The sequence below is a fragment of the Hemicordylus capensis genome, chromosome 2 (assembly GCF_027244095.1).
Source record: "Hemicordylus capensis ecotype Gifberg chromosome 2, rHemCap1.1.pri, whole genome shotgun sequence".
In the NCBI taxonomy this organism is placed as follows: domain Eukaryota; kingdom Metazoa; phylum Chordata; class Lepidosauria; order Squamata; family Cordylidae; genus Hemicordylus; species Hemicordylus capensis.
This window is the reverse complement of record NC_069658.1, coordinates 76,933,721-76,957,057: the sequence shown is the minus strand read 5'-3', so window position 1 is coordinate 76,957,057 and position 23,337 is coordinate 76,933,721. Positions and strand designations below refer to the sequence as shown.

At 44.7% G+C, this 23,337-nt stretch overlaps 1 protein-coding gene across 2 annotated transcripts; it reads left to right on the top strand.

Moving 5' to 3' along the window:
* Positions 1–4,043: 4,043 nt before the first annotated feature.
* TICAM2 (TIR domain containing adaptor molecule 2) lies at positions 4,044–21,969 on the top strand. Of its 2 annotated transcripts, XM_053290713.1 has the most exons (3): positions 4,044–4,162; positions 11,714–11,772; positions 19,808–21,969. In XM_053290713.1, exon 3 carries the CDS (start codon positions 19,853–19,855, stop codon positions 20,507–20,509), a length of 657 nt encoding a protein of 218 aa, XP_053146688.1. In that variant the 5' UTR covers positions 4,044–4,162; positions 11,714–11,772; positions 19,808–19,852; the 3' UTR covers positions 20,510–21,969. The 2 variants fall into 2 exon arrangements, with proteins under 2 accessions (XP_053146688.1, XP_053146690.1); XM_053290715.1 differs by lacking the exon at positions 11,714–11,772.
* The last annotated feature ends 1,368 nt before the right edge of the window (positions 21,970–23,337 follow it).

Here is a 23,337-nt window from a genome sequence, read left to right as displayed (position 1 = left end):
AGAACAGCCCTGATGGATTAGGTCCAAGGCCTATCTAATCCAGCATCATGTTTCACACAGTGGCCCACCAGATGCCCCTGGGAAGCCCACAAGCTAGAAGAGATGAAGGTATGCCCTCTCTCCTGCTGCGGCTCCCCTGCAACAGGCACTCAGAGGAATCCTGGCTCCAAGCCTGGAGGCAGCCTATAGCCATCAAGACTAGTAGCCACTGATAGACCTGTCCTAGCCTCATTTAAAGCCATCCAAGCTGGTGGCCATCACCACATCCCATAACAGAGAATTCTATAGATCAGGGGTTCCCAGCGTTTTTAAACAAGTGTACCACTTCTGCAGATGTTCAGCTCAGGTACCCACATAGAAATGTTTGTGTGTGTTACAGTTAGGGAGGCAGGCTACTTTTCCAGACAATGGCTTGCATCCAGACTAAATTACTCATGAGTACTCGCATAGAAATTAGTGGGACAAATGAATATGCCTCATGAATTTTAATTGAATTGCTTATGAGTAACGTAATCTGGATGTAAACTCATCTCTTAACTGCAACTTTTGAGTGTGTGTGTGTATATATGTGTGTGTTTGTGTGGTGTGTGTGTGTATAAAGTTGTATGCAAGTGTGCATGCACACAAATTTCAGAGTTGTAGTTATAACTAGAGAGCCAAAGGCTCTCCCAACCAGCCACCATTGGGTAAACGGGTTCAAAGAACCTGGGCCGCCACCAATCAGGGGCCGCACCTCATGCCGGTTTAGCTCCCGAGCGGGGACTGCATGGCCCCTTCGGGAGTTAAACGGCTAGTGCTGCAAACACCCAAATTGAGCCGTGTGGCTCTGTTCAGGAGCCAGACCACGCCTCCCACATCTAATGTCAGAGGAGGGAGGGCAGGGCCACTGCCGTGGCCGGACACGGGCCGCTCACGGTCAGGCTCCATGCCTGCCTCCAACCAAGATTACCCTCCATCTACCCACCCACAACCAAAGACTACTAATTTCATGATTATTTAAATACCACTTTTCATGAAAAGCAGAGGGAGAGGACACAAGGGAAAAGTTGGCAGAGGAGGGTGCAGAGAAGATGGTGGGGCGACAGGGGGATGAGAAAGCCTTGATGTGAGGAGGAAATGAGGTAGTTTCTCAAGATGATGAGGAATCACATGAAAGAGGCACTTTCCCTGCAAACCTTTTCTGCTGCACCTGCTGTCTTTTCCCTCCCCCTCATAGCTCATGGATAGCATGGAGGAGCTGGAAGCCATCTGGGGAAGCCCAGCTTCTCAGCAGGGACTGGCAGGCTAGGAAGCGTGCTGCCTGGTGGTGTCTGAGGAGATGAGACTGGAGAACACCGAGCTACTACGCAGAAGTGCTCTTACCCCTGGACTTGCAGGGCCTCCACACACCCTGGGCACCTCCAAATCCTCCTTAGTCTGTACTGGCTAACACGCTGGCCCACCACTGTTCTGGGCAGCCAAGTGTGACCTCTGCTTTAGAGACAGAGGCGGAAAGGCGGATTTCTTGGGGAAAGAAATATATGGGGTGGGAATATGTTAAGTTGTGTGTTGAAATGTTTCTGCTAATGCATATTTGCATAAATATACCTGATTTATATGCCTACATTATTGTGAGTTCAGTTGCTGTTTGTGCCCTCAGGAATGCACATGTTAAAAATACCACCTGTGTCATGGTGTGTATGTGGCGTGGGTGGGGGGCCTCCAAAGCAGGGTGGTGTGGCTCCAAAGGCCTTTAGGTCCAGGCTTCAAAATTACCTAGGTGTACCCCTGCTACTACGTGCTCCCCACATGGCCTCCTTGCGCTCCCTCCTAGCCCGTGGGTCACCATGATGGGCTGAGCCAGGGGCATAGCTAGCGGAGAGGGGGCCCATGTTTACTCCTCTCTCTGGCGGGCAGTCCCCTGGAGTAAGGAAGAAAATAGTGAGGGGTGGAGCTGAGGGGTCCAAATTCTTTGAACCGGGCCGGAGCCACCATTGGGTGAATGGGTTCAAAGAACCCGGGCCACTGCCAATCAGGGGCCGCGAGCACGGCCCCAGACATGCCCCCCGCCTCTGATGTCAGACACGGGGGGTGCTGATTTAGCACCTGAGCAGGGTCACACGGCCCCATTTGGGAGTTAAATGGCCAGTGCAGCTAATGCAGTGCCAGCCTGGCTCTAACTCCTGAACGGAGCCACGCTGCTCTGTTCAGGAGTTGGACGGCCAACACTGCATTCGCAGTGCAGCCAGAAGCAGCTCTCCCCTGCCTTTAATGCAGGGAAGAGTTGCTCCTGGCCCTAACTCCCAAACAGAGCTGCCACCCCCGCCCCCCGCATCTGACATCTGATGTGGGGGTGTGGCTAGCCCCTGCGTCTGATGTCAGCTGCAGGGGGAGGGGTGAGCAGGGTCATCGCCGCGGCCGGACACAGGCTGCTGGTGAACTGGCTCCGCCACTGCTTTCAACCCATTTGCTCAATTATAGCTACATCCCTGGGCTGAGCTTACCGCTTTCCACTCTGTCTCTTTTCTCAAGGGCTATGCAGGCAGGCTACCCGTGCCCCCCCCCCTCCCAAGACGCAGGAGAGCGGGCAGGCAGTCTGAGTGCATGCCCTCAAGAAGAGAGACGGAGTGGAAAGTGGCACGCTCTCTCTCACACAGGTTAGGAACATAAGAACATAGGAAATACCGAGTCAGACCATTGGTCTCTCTAGCTCAGTATTGTCTTCGCAGACCAGCAGCAGCTTCTCCAAGGTTGCAGGCAGGAATCTCTCTCAGCCCTCTCTTGGAGATGCCAGGGAGGGAACTTTCTGCTCTTCCCAGAGCGGCTCCATCCCTTAAATCTTACAGTGCTCACACTTCTAGGCTCCCTTTCATATGCAACCAGGGTGGACCCTGCTTAGCTAAGGGGACATGTCATGCTTGCTACCACAAGACCAGCTCTTCTCTCTATTGTGTGTGTGTGTGTGCGTGCTATTGTTCTGTTGTTCTATTTTGTGTGTGTGTGTGAGAGAGAAATCTCTTATCAATTCTCTTCACACCATGCATAATTTTACAAACCTCTATTTTGTCTTCTCTTGTCTTTTTTCCTAAGCTAAAAAAAAAACCCCAGATGCGGTAGCCTTGCGTCATAAGGAAGGTGCTCCAGGCCCCTGATCATCTTAGTTGCCCTCTTCTGCACCTTTCCCAGTTCTGCAATATCTTTCTTAAGATACAGTGACCAGAACTGTATACAGTATGTATTCCAAATGTGGCCGCACCCTAGATTTGCATGACAGCATTGGCATATTGCAGTTTTATTCTCAACCCTTCTTTAATGGTTCATCCTGAAATATGACTGCTGGGCTTTGGCGGGTGCTTTTTTTGTCCTGAGCTAAAGGAGAACTTCAAACAGACTTGCTCCAGACCTCAGTTGCAGGGTCCCGTGCAATAAGCAACTCGCGAGGAGTGCCCTGCCCTCCCACTCCCAGACCAGTAGGATGGCCCCCCTGTAGTGCCCCCACCCCACAATCCGTGGATCCTCGAAGTAACTTAAAGGAAAGGCACTTCTCACATACTCCCGTGTCCTGATCTTTATTATAATTAGTCAAGTCAACGTATGTGACTGAGAGAAAGAGAGAGAGAGAGAGCACTTCCTCGTGAGCAGTTTACATTGAGAACGGAAACAACATTGTGAAAACACACGGTTATTTCTCTCTCTCTCTCAGAAACGTGGGACAAGACCCGAACTGTACCTGGACTTTTCTCCCCGCTCGCCCCCTTCTTAAAAAAAAAAATTCTGGTACCACCACTGTCACTTGCCGAACAAGTTAGTGAAGGAATCCTTTCTTTTAGCCAGCTTTTTAAACCCTTTCTTCACTTCCCGCTGGACACCCCTCCTTTTATGCTTTCTTCGACTAGCAGCCTTACGGAGGGACGATGATTCCCTCCCTTTTCCCTCCCACCGAGGGGTAAAGAGTACAAGTACGAGCCCTAGAGCCGGAGGAAACGCTCTGACCCCGCCCCAGCGTTTCCTCCGCTTCTCCTTTCTTATCCGGCGGACATGCTGTTTTGGACCATTGCGTCCGCTGCTGCTGCTGCTGCTGCTGCTTCTTCTTCTTCTTCCGCAGGAGAACTAGAAGGTCGTCCGGCACGAAGATCTTCTCGGTCCAACTGGATATCATGAATCTTCTTAGCAGGCTGACCTGGTAAGTACCGCTTCTTGAGAAGAGGAGGGGGAAGAGGAGAAGCGACTTGATTCAACCCAGAAGTCAGTAGTACTCAGCCCCGCTACCCATCTGGCCTGCTGGGTGGAGCCAAGTCCCACCCAAGGAAATCCAAGAGAAGTCTCGGGGCGGCAGACCCTTCTCCCCAAACCTGCGCGTCAATAGCTTTTGATGATGGCAAATTCCACAGGATGCGCAAGTGTTTGCTATCGGGAAACCAAACAGGAGCCAGGCCAGCAGCTAGAGACTAACAGCTTGTGCCGCAAGACCCCCGATTGTTTATTGCATTTATATCTGCCTTTCGTCCAAGCAGGGTGACCTGTAAGAATTTCTCCCTTCTCCATTTTATCTTCGCAACAATCCTGTGAAGTTGCTTAGGTGCAAATGTAAGACCTAGGCCAAAGTCAGTTTGTGAGCTCACTGGCTGAGTAGGATTGTGAACCCAGTAGGTTCCCACAGCCCTAGTCCCATGGTCTACATCACTCTGGACCAAAACTGTATTAGTTTTTAAAGGACTATATGCCTCCTTTTTGCCATTTTCATTTCCCTCCCTAACCTATCATAAGTTAACAAGGACCTATTGAAGTTGTAAATGTAAAGTTGTGCCCTGTGATGTTTACTCTGGCAACCTCTTGCTCCCTAGGCAAGTTACCTCCCTGCTGTGCCATTACGTGGCTTGTAGGTAGTTGTGTGTCCTCAAGTCGGAGTTGACTCCTGGCGACCACAGAGCCTTGTGGTTTTCTTTGGTAGAATACAGGAGCGGTTTACCATTGCCATCTCCCATGCAGTATGAGATCTCCCTATATCGCTGCTGCCCGATATAGGTGCTTCGTTAGCAGGGATTCATTATACCAGCTAAAAGACTGTAATACAGTAATGCAAATTGACCAAAGCATTGCAAGATTGAAAAGGCAAACATTTTCTAATGTTAACATTTTCTAATTAACCCCCAGCTAACTGGGCAAAAAGGCCCCTTTTTAAAATGTGGTGATTCTCTTTATTTAGCATCCATCCCCAGCACAGTATCTCCAGTGACTGTTGGTGGTGTCTATCTTATGTTTCTTTTTTCTTTTTAGATTGTGAGCCCTTTGGGGGGCAGGGATCCATTTTTTAATTTATTATTTCTCTAGGTAAACCACTTGGGAAACCTTTGTTGAAAAGTGGTATATAAATGTTGTTGTTGTTCTTATAGTAGCCCTGCTTTCCACTTGCCAGGTGAGGAGGTAAAAGGCAATATCAATCTACAAAGAACATGAATGAGTTCCAGGCTGCAAAGGACAACTCTGGTTTCACCATTGCCTGACTCTAATGCAAGACTTTTCTTTTCTTTCTTTTTAACATGTGATTATATGTTTTTCTTACTAATTTGCATGGTTTTGTTTCAGTGTGACTGTAGTAGATTCATTCTTGTTCACTAGTCTGAGAGGTATATACATCCTAAAAATAGTGTTCTTAGTCACATAGATTTGTGATGTCTGATCTCCTTCCAATTTGTCACACATGACAAGAAACAGTAGATGTCAACCTCGGTAGCAGCAGGTAGCTTACTCTCACAGCTGTTATATTTGGAAGAAGGCATATAACCGTAGGATATATCGGGCACAAAAGCATGCATTTGGCATAGAAGTAACTTGTTTTGGTTTCTTCTCCATGTTCTTGCCTCAAATATCCAGCCTTAGGGAGAATTATGTGTAATTCAGAGGGCTGCATATTGTATATTTGAACCCAAATAAAAACAAACTATAATTTTGTTAGGCCAGTGTGGCTGGAACAATTTGTAGCTTCAGGTGGAGAGGGCTAGAGATGCTTCCTGAGGAAATGAATTCCAGAGCTTGGCGGCCAAGTCTGTGAAGGTTCTCTCCATGTTCCCACCCACTTCAGCTCCAATAGTGGTGGGACACAGAGCAGGGCTTTTCCTGAGGATCTTAGTGAGTTGCTTTACAGAATCAACAAGCACGTTTTGTTTAAACTGGGTAGGCAACTTGAAGCCCCCCCGCTCCCCAGTCCATGTCCCCCTTTCCTTTCCATTCCCTTCCCAGCTCTGGTGTGGATTTGTGGTGTTTAAAACCTGGTTAGATAAAACAGCAGCTCTGCAGCTCATCTGAACCAGAGCTATTGTTTAATGGTTTAACCAGGATATGAAACTAAGATTAACCAAATATCTGCTGTAATCAGGAACTTAACCCCCCAGTTCCCATTGACTCAAGGTTTTATTATCTGAGGTTTCCGTATTCGTGCCTATAGGCAAGAATGGAAGCCCCGTGAATAAGAAGGGCCACCCGTACTCTGGCATACAAGATCAGGGACAGCCCCTAGGATCAGGGAGTTGATCCGTCATAAATATGACACCTGCCCCTGTGGAGCTGAAGCATGCCATGCATCTGGACTGCAGGGATCAGAACTTGGGGAACTTCCCTCCCTTTCCAGTTTCTAAAATTGGAGCTTTCTGGGAATAAATGATGGTGTGATGATGGCGGCAGGCAGTGGCAGCTCCACTTTTCACCACTTGAAGCAAGGTGCAAAGTGCCACCCTGCCAGCACCACCGCTTGGGCTGGAGCCTGCTGACGCTGCCCCTCTTCTCCCCCTTGCCGGCCTTCCAGAGTGTGCTCCAGAGTGCCTTGCCCGCTGGTGTTTTGCCTGCCTGCTGCATCCAGTTTCTGCTAGTCCCTTTTCCGCTTCTGCTACTCCCTATCAGCACCGTTGTTCTGTCACGTGAGAAATTCTTCTCCCTCTCGCATAGCACTAGAACCAGGGGTTATCCCATGAAACTGGTTGCCAAGAAATTTAGGACTGATAAAAGGAAGGACCTTTTTCATACAATGCATAATAAAACAATGGAATTCTCTGCCACAGCATATGGGACAGCCAACAGCCTGGGTGGCTTTAAGAGGGGTTTAGCTAAATTCATGGAGTACAGGTCTATCAATGGCTACTACTTTGAAGGCTATAGGCCCCCTCCAGCCTCAGAGGCAAGATGCCTCTTCATACCAGTTGCAGGGGAGCAAGAGCAGGTCAGAGAGGGCATGCCCTCAGCTCTTGCCTGTGGGTTTCCCAGAGGCATCTGGTGGGCCACTGTTCGAAACAGAATGCTGGTCTAGATGGGCCTTGGGCCTGATCCAGCAGGGCTGTGCTTATGGGCCTGCTCCCTCATCTGCCCATTATTTGCTTTTCCCCAGCACCGCGCTTGAAGGCAGCGGACAGGTGTGGTGCTGGGTTCAGCAAGCAAGGGATGAGCAGGAGGGCCCCTCCCTGCTGCTGGAGCTGTAATGGCAGCAGTGCCATCAGCAGAGGGCCTGGCAGGTGAAGCCAAAGTGTGCCTGCCCTGAGATAAGGACATGAGCAAGAGAAAAAAAGAGGGGATGGGGCAGTGCCAGAGGCTGAGGCCAAGGCCAGCAGAGCATGTTTTGGGAGGGAAGGAAGGTGAGAGAAAGAAAGAAGAGGGGCATCATTGGTGGCCTCCAACTGGGGGGTGGGGCCAGCAAGGCTAAAGAGTTGGGAAGAGGGGTGGTACAGGGGTGGGGGCCCATGCTCACTGCCTGGTGGTGGCGGAGGCCTTTGCCTCATTTTGCTATGAGAGGTGCCCCTTGTGGAAGGGACTGCTTATTTCTGAGAGGCAGGGTTCATGCCTGCCTGTGCACTCTGACCTGTTAGCCCAGCCTCTGAATCCCAGTGGTGTGTGAGTGAACTAAACGCTGAAGGGGAAAACCCGGTTAAACTCTGATGGGGAATTCCAGTTTGCTTAGACTCAGATATGCACACCAAACAGGATCTAGAGTAGTGCTGCACCAGCATAATGCTGTTTGGCTAGTGTGAAGCTGTTGCTTAAGGATCTTGCGTGAGAAAGTCACCTCTGTCCCGGATTCATTCTTGCCCTAGCAGAAGACGCACTCCCCCAGGTACAATCAAGCTTCTGAACGCAGCCCTGATCTACATTTGCTGTGTAATCCTGGTTAGCTTGTCTGGTTCCTGATCCCTGGCTGTGATTCTTTCTCGCTCTTGGTTCACTCCGGCCCCTTGATTCCCAGTTGCCTGCCCGACTCTCCTATCCTGCCTCAGACTCTGCACCACTCCAGGAAGCTACACATGTCTCAGTGCTGACAGGGCACTAACTGATTATTGCATGACACATTGCATCTTGTCCTGGAAAAGATTTTCCACTAGTGGTTGTGCAGCATTGCAGGGTAGTGCAAAACACGCAGAGGCATGTAATTTCTCACATTTTGGAAGCACTACACTAACCTGGATCCTCCTGTTCTCTTTATTGGTGTACATGTTCTAGAGTTGGGCCTTGACACAGAAAAACAGTTCTGCGATTGACTAGTTCTGGGTCAACCTTGACTCAGATTGAAGTCTTTGATTAGAGTGGTGTGGTTTAAAAAGTCCTCTGTACACTGATAAAACACACATGGTGTGCCTGTGCCATAAGGTGGTGCTGTTCCCACAAATATAAAACAGCCGAATGCGGTAGCTGGGATTGAACTGGTTTTTAATCACTACTGCAGCATCTTCATTGGTTGCCACTTTGCTTCTAGGCCAGATTCAAAGTGCTGGTTTGGGCAGGTGTCTGCCAGCCCATATGAAGCAGCCAGAGTCCTTCACTCCTCCTTATAGGCCCCACTCTTGGCTCCACAACTGATACAGATCTGGTTGGCAATGACTAGGACAGGGCCTTCTCAATAGTGGCCCCTTGTCGTTAGAAACAGTCTTCTGAGGGAGCATTCCAATCACCCCCTGCCCCCGTTGATGAGATTTGTTTTTTAAAAGGAGTTTGAAAACTCTCCTGTGATGAATCTGGTGGTTTTTTTTTTAGTTTAACCAGTTTTAGTTTCTGTATTATTTCTCTTGGATTTTTGCTGCTGTTTGTTTTATCTGTGCTTGTTTTAGTTTTTCTTTTTGTTGTGGAAGTAAGATGCATCGAGAAACATTGTGCTGGAGGGGCGGAGTAGAAATGTTTTGTATAAATAAACCAGCTCTTTATTGGGAAATGTAGCATCTTCATTAGATATCTTCTTTACAAAAGCAAAGCTTGTGTCAAAGCACTGGTTTTACCATTGACTCAGCAGCATGATTTGCAAGGGTGTTTCTGCAAACACTCACCAGATTCTAAAGGGTTACAGTGGTGTTCCACATGTGCACTTGAGCTGGGGATCCCCAACCTTGCATCCACAAATATTGTTGGACTACAAATTCCATCATCCCCACTCACAATGGTCATTGTTACTGAGGATGATGGGAGTTGTATTCCAACAACACCTGGGTACCCAAGGTTGCCCTAGAGCATTTTCAACCCCTCTTTCCTTCAAAGGTCCTCTGTGCCCTTCCAACAACCACCGAGGCTGGAGGTCAGAGAACTTCCCAGAGTGATCTATGATCAGGGATGACTCCAAGGGGTAGCGAATGCTCCCCCTACCAAATATTTCCCACTCCCCCCATCCACCAGACTCCAACTTTGCAGCAGTGTCAGAAAATACAGGCATACTATATTAAATAGCTTGAATTTAATTATTTTAAAAGACCTCAATTGTTTAAATAATCCTCACACGCCTCTGCCCCAGAACAAGCAGCAGAAGCCAGTGCAGCCAGGTAGATGGGAGACTTTTCCAGCCTTCCCAGAGCCAGGCACACCCCTTAGCTTCCTTCCTGGCCAGGAACTGGGCTGGGTAAAACCTTGTACTCACGAGAGTGCAGGGTCATCAGATTTCAGCTGACCTAGCACTGACCATTCTCCCCATCCCAGCCTTTTCTGCCACATTGTCTTAGACCGGAAGAGAAAACTAGACTGGAAGGTTAGTATTTTCTAAGAGGAATCTGGCCCATTTTCTGAATAAGTTTGATGATGTCATGCAAGGTTCACTAATAAGGTAACTAAACTAACAATCCAGGGGCGTTGCAAGGTTGGAGTGGGCCCAGAGACGAGATTTTAAAATGCTCCCCCCCGCCCCCGCACTGAAGCTCAGCTCATGAAGTAAAGAAATCTTAAATAAGGCTGATGCAAGTCATTTAATGGTACTAGAGAAAGACATGCTGTTCTGGTAGCTCCAGGTCTTAACATTCACATCAGTTTCGGAGGATAAAAACAACTGAAGGAAGCCTGGGCGGGTGCGTGGCTGGGGAAGTAAGTCATGTGACTTACCTCTGGGGGGCCCCCCAAGGCAGTGGGCCCCCAAACAACTGTCTCCACTTGCCCTATTATAGTTACGCCCCTGTAACAATCTTCATCACCTTATCTCTGTAGTGTTTTAAGAGTCGCCTGGTTTGTGATACAACATGGCTTTTCACTTGTGCATGTGGCTCTTTGGATCCTGGCTTGGGTCTGGTGTATATTATCGTAATTTCAAAAATGAAGTGACATTCTAATGTTTTGTATTCAACACTGAGGGTACTTCTATAGGGTGCATATTTTGGGGAGCCAGTGTGTTCACACCTATCAGGTTTTCAGCCCATCCACACCACTGACACAGAGAGAAGGGCTCCTCAGCCTGGGCTACTGTACAGTCTGAAAGGACGACTTTTTGTTGCATTTTGGGAGGCTCCCTGATGGATTTGTGTGGCAGGAACTTGCAATGCAGCTGTACTAACCTTTTGCTCAAGGATTTGAAAATACTGCCTGACATATTGCACAAAGTTGTGTGTGTGTTGTAATGTTGCGAGTGCTCTTGCACAAGCACAAAAATTGCACAAACTGAGTTGTGCCATGGTATGACCACTGGAAATAATGGTTGTACCATCATGCAACTGTGTTTGCATAACTTTTAGGCTACTTTCATGTAGCCTAAAACACCCAGCATTCTCTGTGTGTGTCCGTGAATGTGTCCCCACCCACCCACCCCATCAACTTTGCAACACCTGGACCAATATGAACCAAATCGGGTAGAGTTGTAGGGACACATATGGACACCTCAGTGGCATAGTGTGGTGATGTCATCCACCCTGATCCAAGATGGAAGACACGTAAATGTTTGAAGTGCAACTGGGCTAATTTGTGGACCATCTAGCCCAGGGATTCTCAATGTTGGGTCCCCAGATGTTATTGGACTTCAACTCCCATAATCTCCAGCCCCAGTGGCCTTTGGTTGGGAATTAAGGGAATTGAAGTCCAATAACATCTGGGGACCCAACATTGAGAATCCCTGATCTAAGCATTTTGAACCAAATTCGGTACAGTTCTAGTCAATGACACATAGGGACACCTCAATGGTGTGGTTTGTAATTATGTCATCCACCCCGATCCAAATGGCAGATGTGTGGACATTTGAGGCATAAGAGGTCTAATTTTTGGACTGCCCAACTGATCTGAACCAAATTTAGTCCAGTTGTAGGGACAGTGAAAGGAAAGTAGGCAGATTAGTTCTTATTAGAACAACTTGCTGTGCTTGTGCAAGAGCACTCTTATGCAACAGCATGAATGCAGCATTACAAGGCACATGTACCTGTGCCCAGTATGTGTCACATGATGAGTATTTCAGTAATGTTTGCTGAAGAGAACATCCTCCACCTGAAATGAAGAATTAATGATTTGTTTTCTTTCACAGGTCTTGTGCTGGAGTATTTAGAAAAATCTAGACAAAGTCTCAAACAGAGATATTTCCAGGTCAGTGACATGACAGTTTCCAGTAGCAATTTGTGTAGAACACAGATTCTTCCATCATTTTGAGAAATTAGGAGATATGTCATCTATGCCCTTGTCATGGCCAGATCACTTCCTTCTGAGGTTTAGAGTTTCAGTGGCTATACCACTCTGCGAGATTCGGGGGCTTATAAAAATGGTCCACCCTGGGAGACTGATGGACTCCAATGGATTCCTGAGGGCTCTGGGGGATTTTCCAGCTGGTATGGCAGGCACATCTATTGACGCTCTAGTTGCTTTCTGGAATGGAGAGATGGCTCAGGTGGTTGACATGATTGCTCCCAAGTGCCCTCTCCTGCAAATTAGAATCCGTGCAGTGCTTTGGTATACACCTTAGCTGAGGGCAATGAAGCAAGCTGGGAGAAGGCTGGAACATAAGTGGAGGAAAACTTGGAATGAGTCTGAGTGAACACAAGTTAGAGCTCACTATTGAGCCTGTTCTGTGGAGTGATGAAACAGAAGAAACGCCCCCCCCCCCCCGTCTACCATTGCATCCTCCCAATGCTGTCCAGTGGGGGTTTTCTGGCAGGGGCAGGGCCTCTTGAAATCTGACCCCAAGCAAGATGTATTAGAACCCTCAGTGGCATGCTGTGATGTAGTTGCACAGAGTTCTGAGGGTAAAGTTGCTCATATTCACCATGAGTTGGATTCTGCAGTTGATCCTGTGTCATTGGGAGAGGTGTCCAGTATTGCTGAAGGAATTTCAAATATTGGTGCCTGAAGATGTGGACAGATGTGGACAGCAGGGGCGTAACAAGGCTGGAGTGGGCCCAGAGACAAAATTTTAAAATGGGCCCCTCGCTGATACAAACACACACGCTTCACAATATATAGTCATGTGACTTGCCTCTGGGGGGCTCCTCGAGGCGTGGGGGCCCCCAGGCAGCTGCCTCCCCTTGCCTAATAGTAGTTACGCCCCTGGTGGACAGGGTGTTCAGTCGAGTTCGGCCAACCACATGCATGTTTGATACTTGCCCTTCATGGCTGATTAATTCTAGAAGGGGGGGTGGATTTTTACCTGGCTCCAGCAGGTTCTGAATGCCCCACTGAGAGAGGGAATGGCCCCAACTCCACTGAAGGAAGCTATTATTAGAGCACTCCTAAAGAAACCCAGTCTGGACCCAGAGGATGTAAACAACTGTAGGCCTTTGGGCAAAGTGCTTGAGCATGTTGTTGCTGACCAGCTTCAGACACTCTTGGAGGAAATGGATTATCTTAATCCATTTCAGTCAGGCTTTAGGCCTGGCTTTGGAACAGAAACTGTTTTGGTTGCCCTGTGGGATGACCTGTGCAGAGAGAGACTCGGGAGAGTGCAACCCTGTTAATTATCTTGAATTTCTTAGCTGCTCTCGATACTATTGATCATGGTATCCTTTGGGATAGGCTGGCTGAATTGAGTGTGGGAGGCATTACTTGGAGGCGGTTCCTCTCCTACATCAAGGCCCATTTCCAAAAGGTGCTGCTGGGGGATTACTGCTCAACCCCTTGTCAGTTGTGCTTTGGGGTTCTGCAGTGTTCCATTCTTTCCCCTATGCTGTATAACACATAAATGAAATTGCTGGGAGAGGTCACCTGGAGATTTGGCCTGAGGTGTCATCAGTATGCGGATGGCACTCAGTTGTATCTCTCATTTTCATCAGATGCAGGTGAGGTGGTGATTGTCCTAAATCAGTGCCTGGATGCTGTAATAGACTGGATTAAAAAAAAAAAAAATCCTCCCCCTTTAAATTTATAATGAGATTATAGTATATAAACATGATTAAGGATAATAATAATACATGTGAATATAACTGGGGAGAAAAAGAAAAATCCTTTAAACATAGTGTAAACATCATAAGATACAACCAATACAGGAGAAAAAAGGGAAAAGAAAAATGAAGGGCGGGGATTAAAGTTCAACCAGATTGCTGAAAATTCCTCTTCTTTACCTTGCCAACAAAAAAAGACCAGTTCAAATGCTGACAGGGAACACATATCAGTAAGCTAAAGTTACAATTCAGGAGTGAAGTTGTCCTGCCACTGTTGTATTATAATCCTTTTGGCATATTGCTGGTCTACGGCCAGAATAAAGTTTTACTTACTTATTTCCTTTTGGCAACATCCCATGCATGAAGAATCCACAATTTTTGATATAGTGCTAGATTCTACATTCTGGGGATGTACCCCAACAAAATGTGAACATACTGAACAGGCAGTGATAACTTATGAACATCAAGCCAAAATGGTGCAATAACTGGACAGGACCAAACCATATGCATAAGTGTACGGTCATACAGATTGGACCTCCAACATCTAGCAGTCTGCAGCCATACCTTATTAAACATTCTCCGAGGTGTCCAATAAACATGGAACAAATGTTTCTGCTGTATTAACCATATTTTAAGATCTAAAGAGGCACCTTTCATTGCCTTCAAAGCAACTGTCCATTGATTTAATAAGACAGGGTATTCAAGGTCATTATTCCAAAGATCTCGGATATAATTGATATCAATCTTATCAGTATCTTTAAGATTCTGATAGAGCAAGGTTACAAGCTTAGGTGTGTCCAATAGATGTTCCAAGTCTAATAATAAAAATGGAGTTTCAGAAGCTGTGATCTCATGCAGACCAAATAGCTGTGATTTTTTAAAATTTATTTAACGTATTTGTATACCACCCAAAATGCAAGTCTCTGGGAGGCTTACGACAAAACAATAAAAACAAGTAAAAAGGTTAAAACATTACAACAATTTAAAACAACATTAAAACTATTAAAAACCATCAAACTATTAAAACAGTATCTAATTAAAAGCCTGGGTGAACAAATGTGTCTTGACTGCCTTTTTAAAAGTTGTAAGAGATCAGGAGGATCTTATTTAAGCAGGGAGAGCATTCCAAAGCCTCAGGGCAGCAATGAAGAAGGTCCATCCCCGAGTAACCACCAGACAAGTCAGTGGCAACTGCAGACAAATGTCTCCTGATGTTCTCAATGGGTGGTGTGGTTGATAGCAAAGAAGACGTTCTCTTAAATACCCAGGGCTCAACCTGTTTAGGGCTTTATAGGTTATAACCAAGATCTTGTATTTTGCCCAGAAACTTATCAGCAACCAGTGTAGATCTTTTAAGATAGGAGTGATATGGTGTCTCCAAGATGACCCAGAGACCAACCTGCTGCTGCATTCTGGAACAACTGCAGTTTCTGGACTACGTACAAAGGCAGCCCCACATAGAGCTCATTGCACTAGTCAAGTCTGGAGGTAACCAGCAGATGTATTACTGTTCTGAGGTCATTTATCTCAAGAAATGGGCGCAGCTGGCATATTAGTGATAGTAAATGCTTTAGCTGAATAAGCTGTCAGTTAGCATTTGAGGGTATATCAGACTCAGCTCTCAAAGTGTCAAAAGATTTAAAAACAGCTTCAGAAATTATTAATTCATCTAATGTAATAATGTTGTGGGAGGTCCAGTTAGCCCTATAAAAAGGTTTATGAGCAATCTTCAAACAGGGATTCACTCACAACATGAGCTTTTCATGCTGGAAAGGATCAAAACGATGTCTAGAACCCAAGATTCTCCATATATGCCTGCGGCATTAACTGCAAGTAATGATCCAGATCCATGAACAAATGATGAGCTGAGCAACTGCCAAGGTTTCAATGGTTAAGGTCAAATAACAACTCTCTGAAAATACGGACAATTAAATCCGCCTTCTTCAATGGGTAGTTGAGGTTTACCAAGTGAAAATCTAGGCGGGTGTTGTTGCCATAAGAAGTCAACTAATTTATAAACTTAAAATATGATAAAGGTATAAGAATTGGAAGACTTTCTAATATATATATGAGCCTCAGCATTAGATTCATCTTTACCATATTTATTTTACCCCAGATACTCAACAGAATTGTGGTCCACTGATCTAAGCCACTTTTTATTTGAACGAAAACTTTGAAAAAATTTAAATTTACTAATTGAGAGAGTTTCCTAGAGATTAATATACCTAAATAGATAAAAGACTCTGGACACTTCTTAAACCCCCCACCCTACACTCATCAAGAAAATCTGTAGAACCTAAGGGCATCAAATCTGATTTGCCTCAATTTATGGAATAATTGGATAAATTACCAAACTTTTTTGGAAGGAAATAAGATTAGGTATTGAGACCTCTGGTTTCTCAATAAAACAAAAAATGTTATCTGCATAAAAACTCAACTTGTGCTCAGTCCCATCTAGTGTTATACCCTTTATGTTATCTGAGTCTTGATAGAGGACATCCCTGGCGTGTGCCCCATTCTAACCTAATTGAAGGGGACTCGTGAATAAGGAGCTCTGTATAGCATAGTAACCCAAGTGAAAAAACTTGGGGGGGGGGGCGGGATCCAAATTTGATCAAAACATGTTTCAGGAATCCCAGATGGACCATGTCAAATGCCTTCTCTGCATCTAAATAAAGTATTGTGTCTGGGACTTGCTTTTCCAAAGACAGAGCTAATACATCATCAACAACAAATATGTATATACCACTTTTCAACAAAAGTTTCCAAAGCGGTTTACATAGATAAATGTAAAATGATAGATAAATAAGATGGATCCCTGTCCATGAAGGGCTCAAAATCTAAAAAGAAACGTAAGATAAACAACAGCAACAGTCATTGGTACTGTGCTGGGGCTCGATAGGGCCAATGAACAATCAGTCAACAGTCTAGTGTTATCTTATCCTTGGCAGCCAGATAAAAACCCCGTCTGGCTAAATAACAGTGAGAAGCATAATCTGCATCCTGCGTGCCAACATAGTTGTCAATATTTTAGCAACAACATTTAACAAGGAGATAAGGCTATAGCTAGTGCATAATCCAGAATCTTTACCGGGCTTAAGGAGAACAGTTATATAAGCTTAATTAAAAGGAGGGAAGTACTCATTTTTAAAAAGTCACTATAAATTTCCAATAACATTGGAGACAGGAAACGAATATATTTCTTGTAAAACTCTATGGAAAATCCATCTGGCTTTGAGGCCCTTCCAGAGTTCATAGATGTAATTGTGGCCATTGTCTCCTGTAGAGAAAGATTCATCTGATCTTCTGTTAAGTGTGGAAGATGCACCTTTTGTAGGAAGCTATCTATATCTGTATCAGTATTAGATATACTACTGTACAGCTTGGAATAAAACTTAAAAAAAAAACAAAAACCCACCCCAGATGATTTATGAATCTGTGTAGACTATGGTAACCTCTCACTTGGATTACTGCAATGCATTAAATGTGGGGCTACCTTTGAAAATGGTCAGGAAACTGCAGCTGGTACAAAATAGGGCTGCAAGTTTATTAACTGGGACTGGAGATTTTGATCATATTATGCCTGTGCTTCGTCAGCTGCCCTTGCTTCCAGTTGCCTCTCCAGTGGGGTTCACCTGGCTTCATCACTTTGGTTTTTTTTTGGATGCCAAGTAAAGACCTTTTTGTTCATTTGGGGACTTCTATTTTTTGTTTTTTAAAAAACAGATTTTTAAAAGTCTTAAAATTCTTTTGTATTGTATTTTGTATTTCCCCCCCTTTTTGATCTGTTGTGATTTAATGTGTAATGTGTTTTTATTTGATGCTTTATTGTTGTATTGTGAGCTGCCCCGAGAACAATGTTTTATGGGATGGCTAACAAATAAAGATGATGATGATAATGATTAATTATTTATTCCAGTCTAAATAATATGCACTGTCAAAAGATGCCATATTCTGAATTGTACTGTTTTTTAAATTTGTATCCCTTCCTCCCAAGATGTCTTTTAAACCATTTATATTCTTCCTAGCAAAATGCCCATCATGATGTCCAAAGAAGCAGTGGTAGAGGCAATGGTCAGTTCCTGTCAGTGTGGGCTGTGTCATCTAGTAGACAGTTTTTGCCTCCACTGCAACCATACTCTCACATGCAGGAGCTTTTTCTCTCTCATAGGAATAAATGACAGTATCCACTTGTATGGAAATTAAATAAATAAAAGGGCACACTTGGGCATACCATTCAGGTGGAAGCTAAACCTTTCTCCTGCTCCTGGTACCCATGGAACAAACAGGAGTTTCAAGTAATTCTATGGCAGGGCTGCTCAGCTTTGGGCCTCCAGCAGATGTTGGCCTACAACTCCCATAATCCCTGGCTATTGGCCACTGTGGCTGGGCATTATGGGAGCTGTAGTCCAAAAACAGCTGGGGGGCCTAAGTTGAGCAGACCTGTTTTATGGAATGTACTTGATAACTGAATTGGCTTCAAAATCTCCTTATGTCCTGCTCCACTTGAAAGGCATGTATTTACAAGAGTGTTTGGAAAGTGTACAGCAATTTGCTATATCTTGCTTGTGTAGCTATTTTGCGGTTATTATGTGAACATTCTTGGGTGTGGGCATGCCCCTTGCTAGTTACTTTTAGACCTAAGGCATTCATGATCAAATTATTCACCATATCTGACTTGTCATGTCTTATATTCATAGAAAGGCATATGAAGCTAAGTACACAGTGTGGAAATAGTCAAGAGCCTGGACACCATGTTGAGCTGAAACAGAAACTAAGTTTTATTTTCTCTTTCCAAACCTCCCTCTTCTCCCCACACAGTGCCACCTCGTAGCCCTGAACAATATACAACTATTACCACACACAGAGAGCTGCCTTATGCTGAGTCAGACCAGTGTTCAGCTACTTATTATTGCTTACTTTGATTGGGAGCAGCTTTTCAGGATTTGAGACAGGAGTCCTTTTCATCTGTAACTAGAGATGCCAGCTATTAAATCTGGGATCTTCAGCATATAAAGCGGATACTCTGCCTGTGAGCTACAGTGCCTCCCCTTGCTACCTTGCATTAAGTTAAACCATTGGTTGATCTATCCCAATAATGTCTTTTGTGATGGGCAGTGATTCTCCAAGGTCTTGGGAAGATGTATTTCCCAGGACCTGCTAACTGATGCTTTAATTGCAGATACCAGAGACTGAACTTGGAACCTTCTGTATTCAAAGCATGTGCCATGTCACTGAGCCATCACCCTTCCCCACTGGGAAGGTTTTTAAAAATCTATTTATTTATTTATTATATTTCTACACTGCCCCAAACTTCGGTTTACAGCAGCATAAATAAATTGAAACTGAAATTAATACCTTAAAACAATTTAAAACCACAGGTCTAGTTAAAAAGCTTGGGTGAATACATGTGCCTTTAAAGATGTTCTTAAAGTTGTCAGAGATGGGGAGGCTCTTACTTCATCAGGGAATGCATTCCAGAGTCTTGGGGTGGCAACAGAGAAGGCCTGTCCTTGTGTAGCCACCAGACGAGCTGATGGCAACTGCAGACAAACCTCTCTGGATGATCTCAGTGGGCGATGGGGCTCATAGTGAAGATGGTGTTCTTTTGAATACTCTAGGCCTAAGCTGTTTGGGGCCTTATAGGTTATAACCAGCACTTTGTATTTTGCCCAGAAACTTAGTGCTAGCTAGTGTAGTTATTTTAATATAGGAGTGATATGGTCTCTTTGAGATGATCCAGAGAGCATCTGGGGAGATATTTTACAGATTTGAATTCTTCATGCTGATGATGATGTGGAGGAAGCTGTTAGAGTCCAGGACTTCCTGCAAACAATCACTTAGGTATTTCTGAGCAGTTCCTTTGCTGATGCATTCATTGCACCTGTGCCACATAAAGTGAGGAATGCCTACTGCATAATAGAAAGTTTTTTGTTTCTTTTGAATTCAGGTGAATTTACAGTCTACAATATTGTTGATGTAGTATTTCCAGAATAGTATTTGTATGTAGTATTTCTGCTGCCAACTGTTTATTTACTGTGTATACAAATGAGAGAGGCTCTTAAAATCTTCTTCTTTTCTTGTTGCTTAGCTATAAATTATTTTCTAGCCTTGTCTTCCCAAGCCTTAAATAATGTCTGATCCCCCCCCCCGCCTGCTCTCCGTTGACTCACATGGGTTCAAAATTATTTTAAATGTTCTTTGTGTTAAAGTATGTAATATATTTAAAAATGCTTTTCATCTGTTTATAGACTGGAAGAAAGAGGATACTTCATTATCCTGGGTGTTCTATTGTAATGGGAAACAGTAGCTCCAAGAAAACATCTTCACGTTTTCCAAGAAACAGGATGAAAGACAACTCTGCATGTACACAACAGAGATACTTTAAGCAAAAGCCCAAGGTGTGTGAACTGCCACTGTACAAAGAAGCCAGTGGTCATACTGGTGCCCAAGAAGCTCACAGCAGCAATGAAGAAGCTGGGGAGATATTTTACAGATTTGTAATTCTTCATGCTGACGATGATGTAGAGGAAGCTGTTAGAGTCCAGGACTTGCTGCAAAATGAATTTTGTATTAAACCGGGTATAGTCTTTGCTGAAATGCCTAGTGGTAGGCATGTGTTAGAAAATTTACAGGAAGCTGTGAATGGCTCGGCATGGACAATTATCTTGCTGACAGAAAACTTCTTGAAGGAGCTTTGGTGTGAATTTCAGTTTCATGCTTCTTTGTTCAATGCACTGACCACACCACACAAATGCAACACAGTTATACCAATGAGGCCACGGAATAACCCACTGTCAAAGGAGAGAATTCCTTTCATTCTCCAGACAATTAATGCACTGCACGAAGAGAGCCCTGGATTTTCAGAACAAGTAAAGCAAACTTTCCAGGAGTCTAGATACAGACAACAGCAAGCAGTATGGAGGAATGAAAAAAAGAAGGAAGAGCCATGAGTGCTGTTGGACTGGTGAAGGTTTAAGAACAATTCAACTGACTTTGAAGGTGATTTATTTGATCAGTGGATTCATGGTCCATGTCCAAGCTAATAATGCCCTGGTATCCCCAAACTGGGGATATGCTTGGGTGGGAGTTTACTATTCATATGCATCATTTTCTTGATGTTTATATCCAGACTGTCCCACCTTTTCAGCCGCAGCAGAAAAGCCTCCTAGACAAATCTGAGCTCATGAATACCCTGAAGGAGGCTTTGGCTTAGTTGTAGAGCATATCCCCTGCATGCAGAAGGCCTCGGGTTCAATCCCAGTTATGAAAGGATCTTAGGTAGCAGTAGTCCTGAGATCTTGAAGTACCACTGAAGTGAGAGTAGTGGATGTACTGAACTAGATGGACAAATAGTTTGACTCCATATAGGGCAGCTGTGGTTGAAGAAACAGCTCTTTTTTTCAGAAAGTTGAAAGAGGGATCAGTGACCACAGTGAATACATTCAAATGACCTTTGACTGTTAAGGTTTTGCAAATTTTTCTGTTTCAACAACCTTAAATATACTGAGATCATGCACATGGCCACCAGCTGCCACTTGGGAGAGCTGTGGGGAAGGCAGGAGCTTGCCAGCCTTCCCTGGCAGATGAGTGGGGACCATCTTTCCCTTTGCCACATGCTCACATGAGTGGCGGTGTGGTGGAGGAAAATGCTGGGATCAGGAGGAGGGAGTCCTCCCACATCCCAAAGAACTGCACCAGCAGAGACAATGGCTGCTCTCATTAGAGCAGTTGAACTTGGCGTGCCCACTCCTTCCTTCCGGCTTGCTGCCCAAGATGGCTGCTGGCCTGGGGGAAGCCTTCTCCCTGGTGGCAGTTGCCTAGTCCATCACCCACAGTTCGTTCTACCTTGGTAAACAGCTGGAGCAGCCAAGAGCAGAGGACTCCCAGTGCTCCAGAGGACATGAGCTGATGGAGTAATCTCCAAAATGTCTTCATGTTAAGCTACAAGAGTAAAACTTATCTACACAACTGTTTTGAAGAAGTTCTTGAATCCACACCACTGAAGAAGGCTGAGAAGCAGCCGAAATGTGTCTGGAGCATGGTAAAGAATCATTGGACATATTTCTCAAAAGCAGTTGATATTTTTATATGGACTTTGGTATATTGTAAAGAAATACTGGATAAACCTCTCTGACACTGTGGATATTTTCATATGGATTTTCAAGATATATCCCTGGAGCTGTATTAAAGATGGCATACTGACTCTTAGTACACCATCTGGGAATTATAGAAGAGAAGAGATATTCTCTGGACTTTTAAGAGACTATGTTTACAGACCTTATTATAGCAGTGTATTTTTCCATGTGTATTTTTAAGGTGTGAGTAACTGGAAGGATTTTAGTATTGGGGATCTATATATTGGAAATCATGAAGGTTTATTATTTATTAAACAAATTTGATTAAAGTGGGATACCTCATGGTTTACGTTGTCTGTATAACAAGACTGGGATTTTTATTTGGGGTTATTTTATGTACCACAAAATGCAGATCTCAAAATTGATTCTTCCACTCTACCCTGAGTTTTCTGAATGGGGACATTTCCTCACCTTTGTTACTGAATGAGGGCAATCTTTGTCTCTTGCGCTCAACCATCAAGGTACAGTCTTAATCTCTTTTTCACAATAGGAAACTGCTCCCATCTTTAGTCATGCAAGTTAAGACCCGTTAAGATGGAGAAGGGACATTAAGTCTGGAGGGAAAACCTCAGCCCTAGATGACCAGAAAGCAGCATTGCATCAGAGATATGCTGGGACTTCTCACTGGATCCAAGAACTGTCTATCTTTGGAAGAGTGGGCGAGCCTTCTCCCTCTCTAATTACTATATAGGGGCCTAGCCATTTTGTACAATTGATGGAAAGCATCCTCAAGGATAAAGTGTCAACAAGTGTGTGTATCAAGGTGATCCTGATGACATAGTATACCTGGACTTGCAAAAAGCTTTTGACAAAGTTCCTCATCACACTCCTGAGGAAACTTCGTAGTCATGGGATAAGGAGACAAGTACATGTGTACATTGCTAACTGGTTGAAGGACAGGAAACAGAGGGTAGAGATAAATGGAGAGTTTTCACAATGGAGGGAAGTAAGAAGTGGGGTCCCCCAGGGATCTGTACTAGGACTGGTGCTCTTTCATTTATTGATAAATGATCTAGAAGTCAGGGTAAGCAGTGAGGTGGCCAGATTTGCAGACGATACCGAACTCTTTCAGGTAGTGAAATCCCAAACGGATTGTGAGGAGCTCCAAAAGGATCTCTCCAAACTGGGTGAGTGGGTGACAAAATGGCAAATGTGATTCAACATTGGGATGAAAAACCCCAACTTCAAGTATACATTGATAGGATCTGAGCTGTCGGTGACTAACCAGGAGAGGAATCTTGGGGTCGTGGTGGACAGCTCGTTGAAAGTGTTGACTCAATGTGTGGCAGCTGTGAAAAAGGCCAATTCCATGCTAGGGATCATTAGGAAAATAAAACTGCTAATATTATAATGCCCTTATACAAAACATTTTATACAAAACGGCCACACCTGGAGTACTGTGTTCAATTCTGGTCACCACATCTAAAAAAGTTGCTGTGAAAAAGGCTAATTCCATGCTAGGGATCATTAGGAAGGGGATTGAAAATAAAACTACTAATATTATAATTGTTAGAGGTTGTTGATTTTTACCCACAATAGGTAAAACAGCAATATTATAATTGTTAGAGGTTGTTGATTTTTACCCACAATAGGTAAAACAGCAGAGCACTAAGGAATGAGCACACACTCCAGTTACAGAGTAG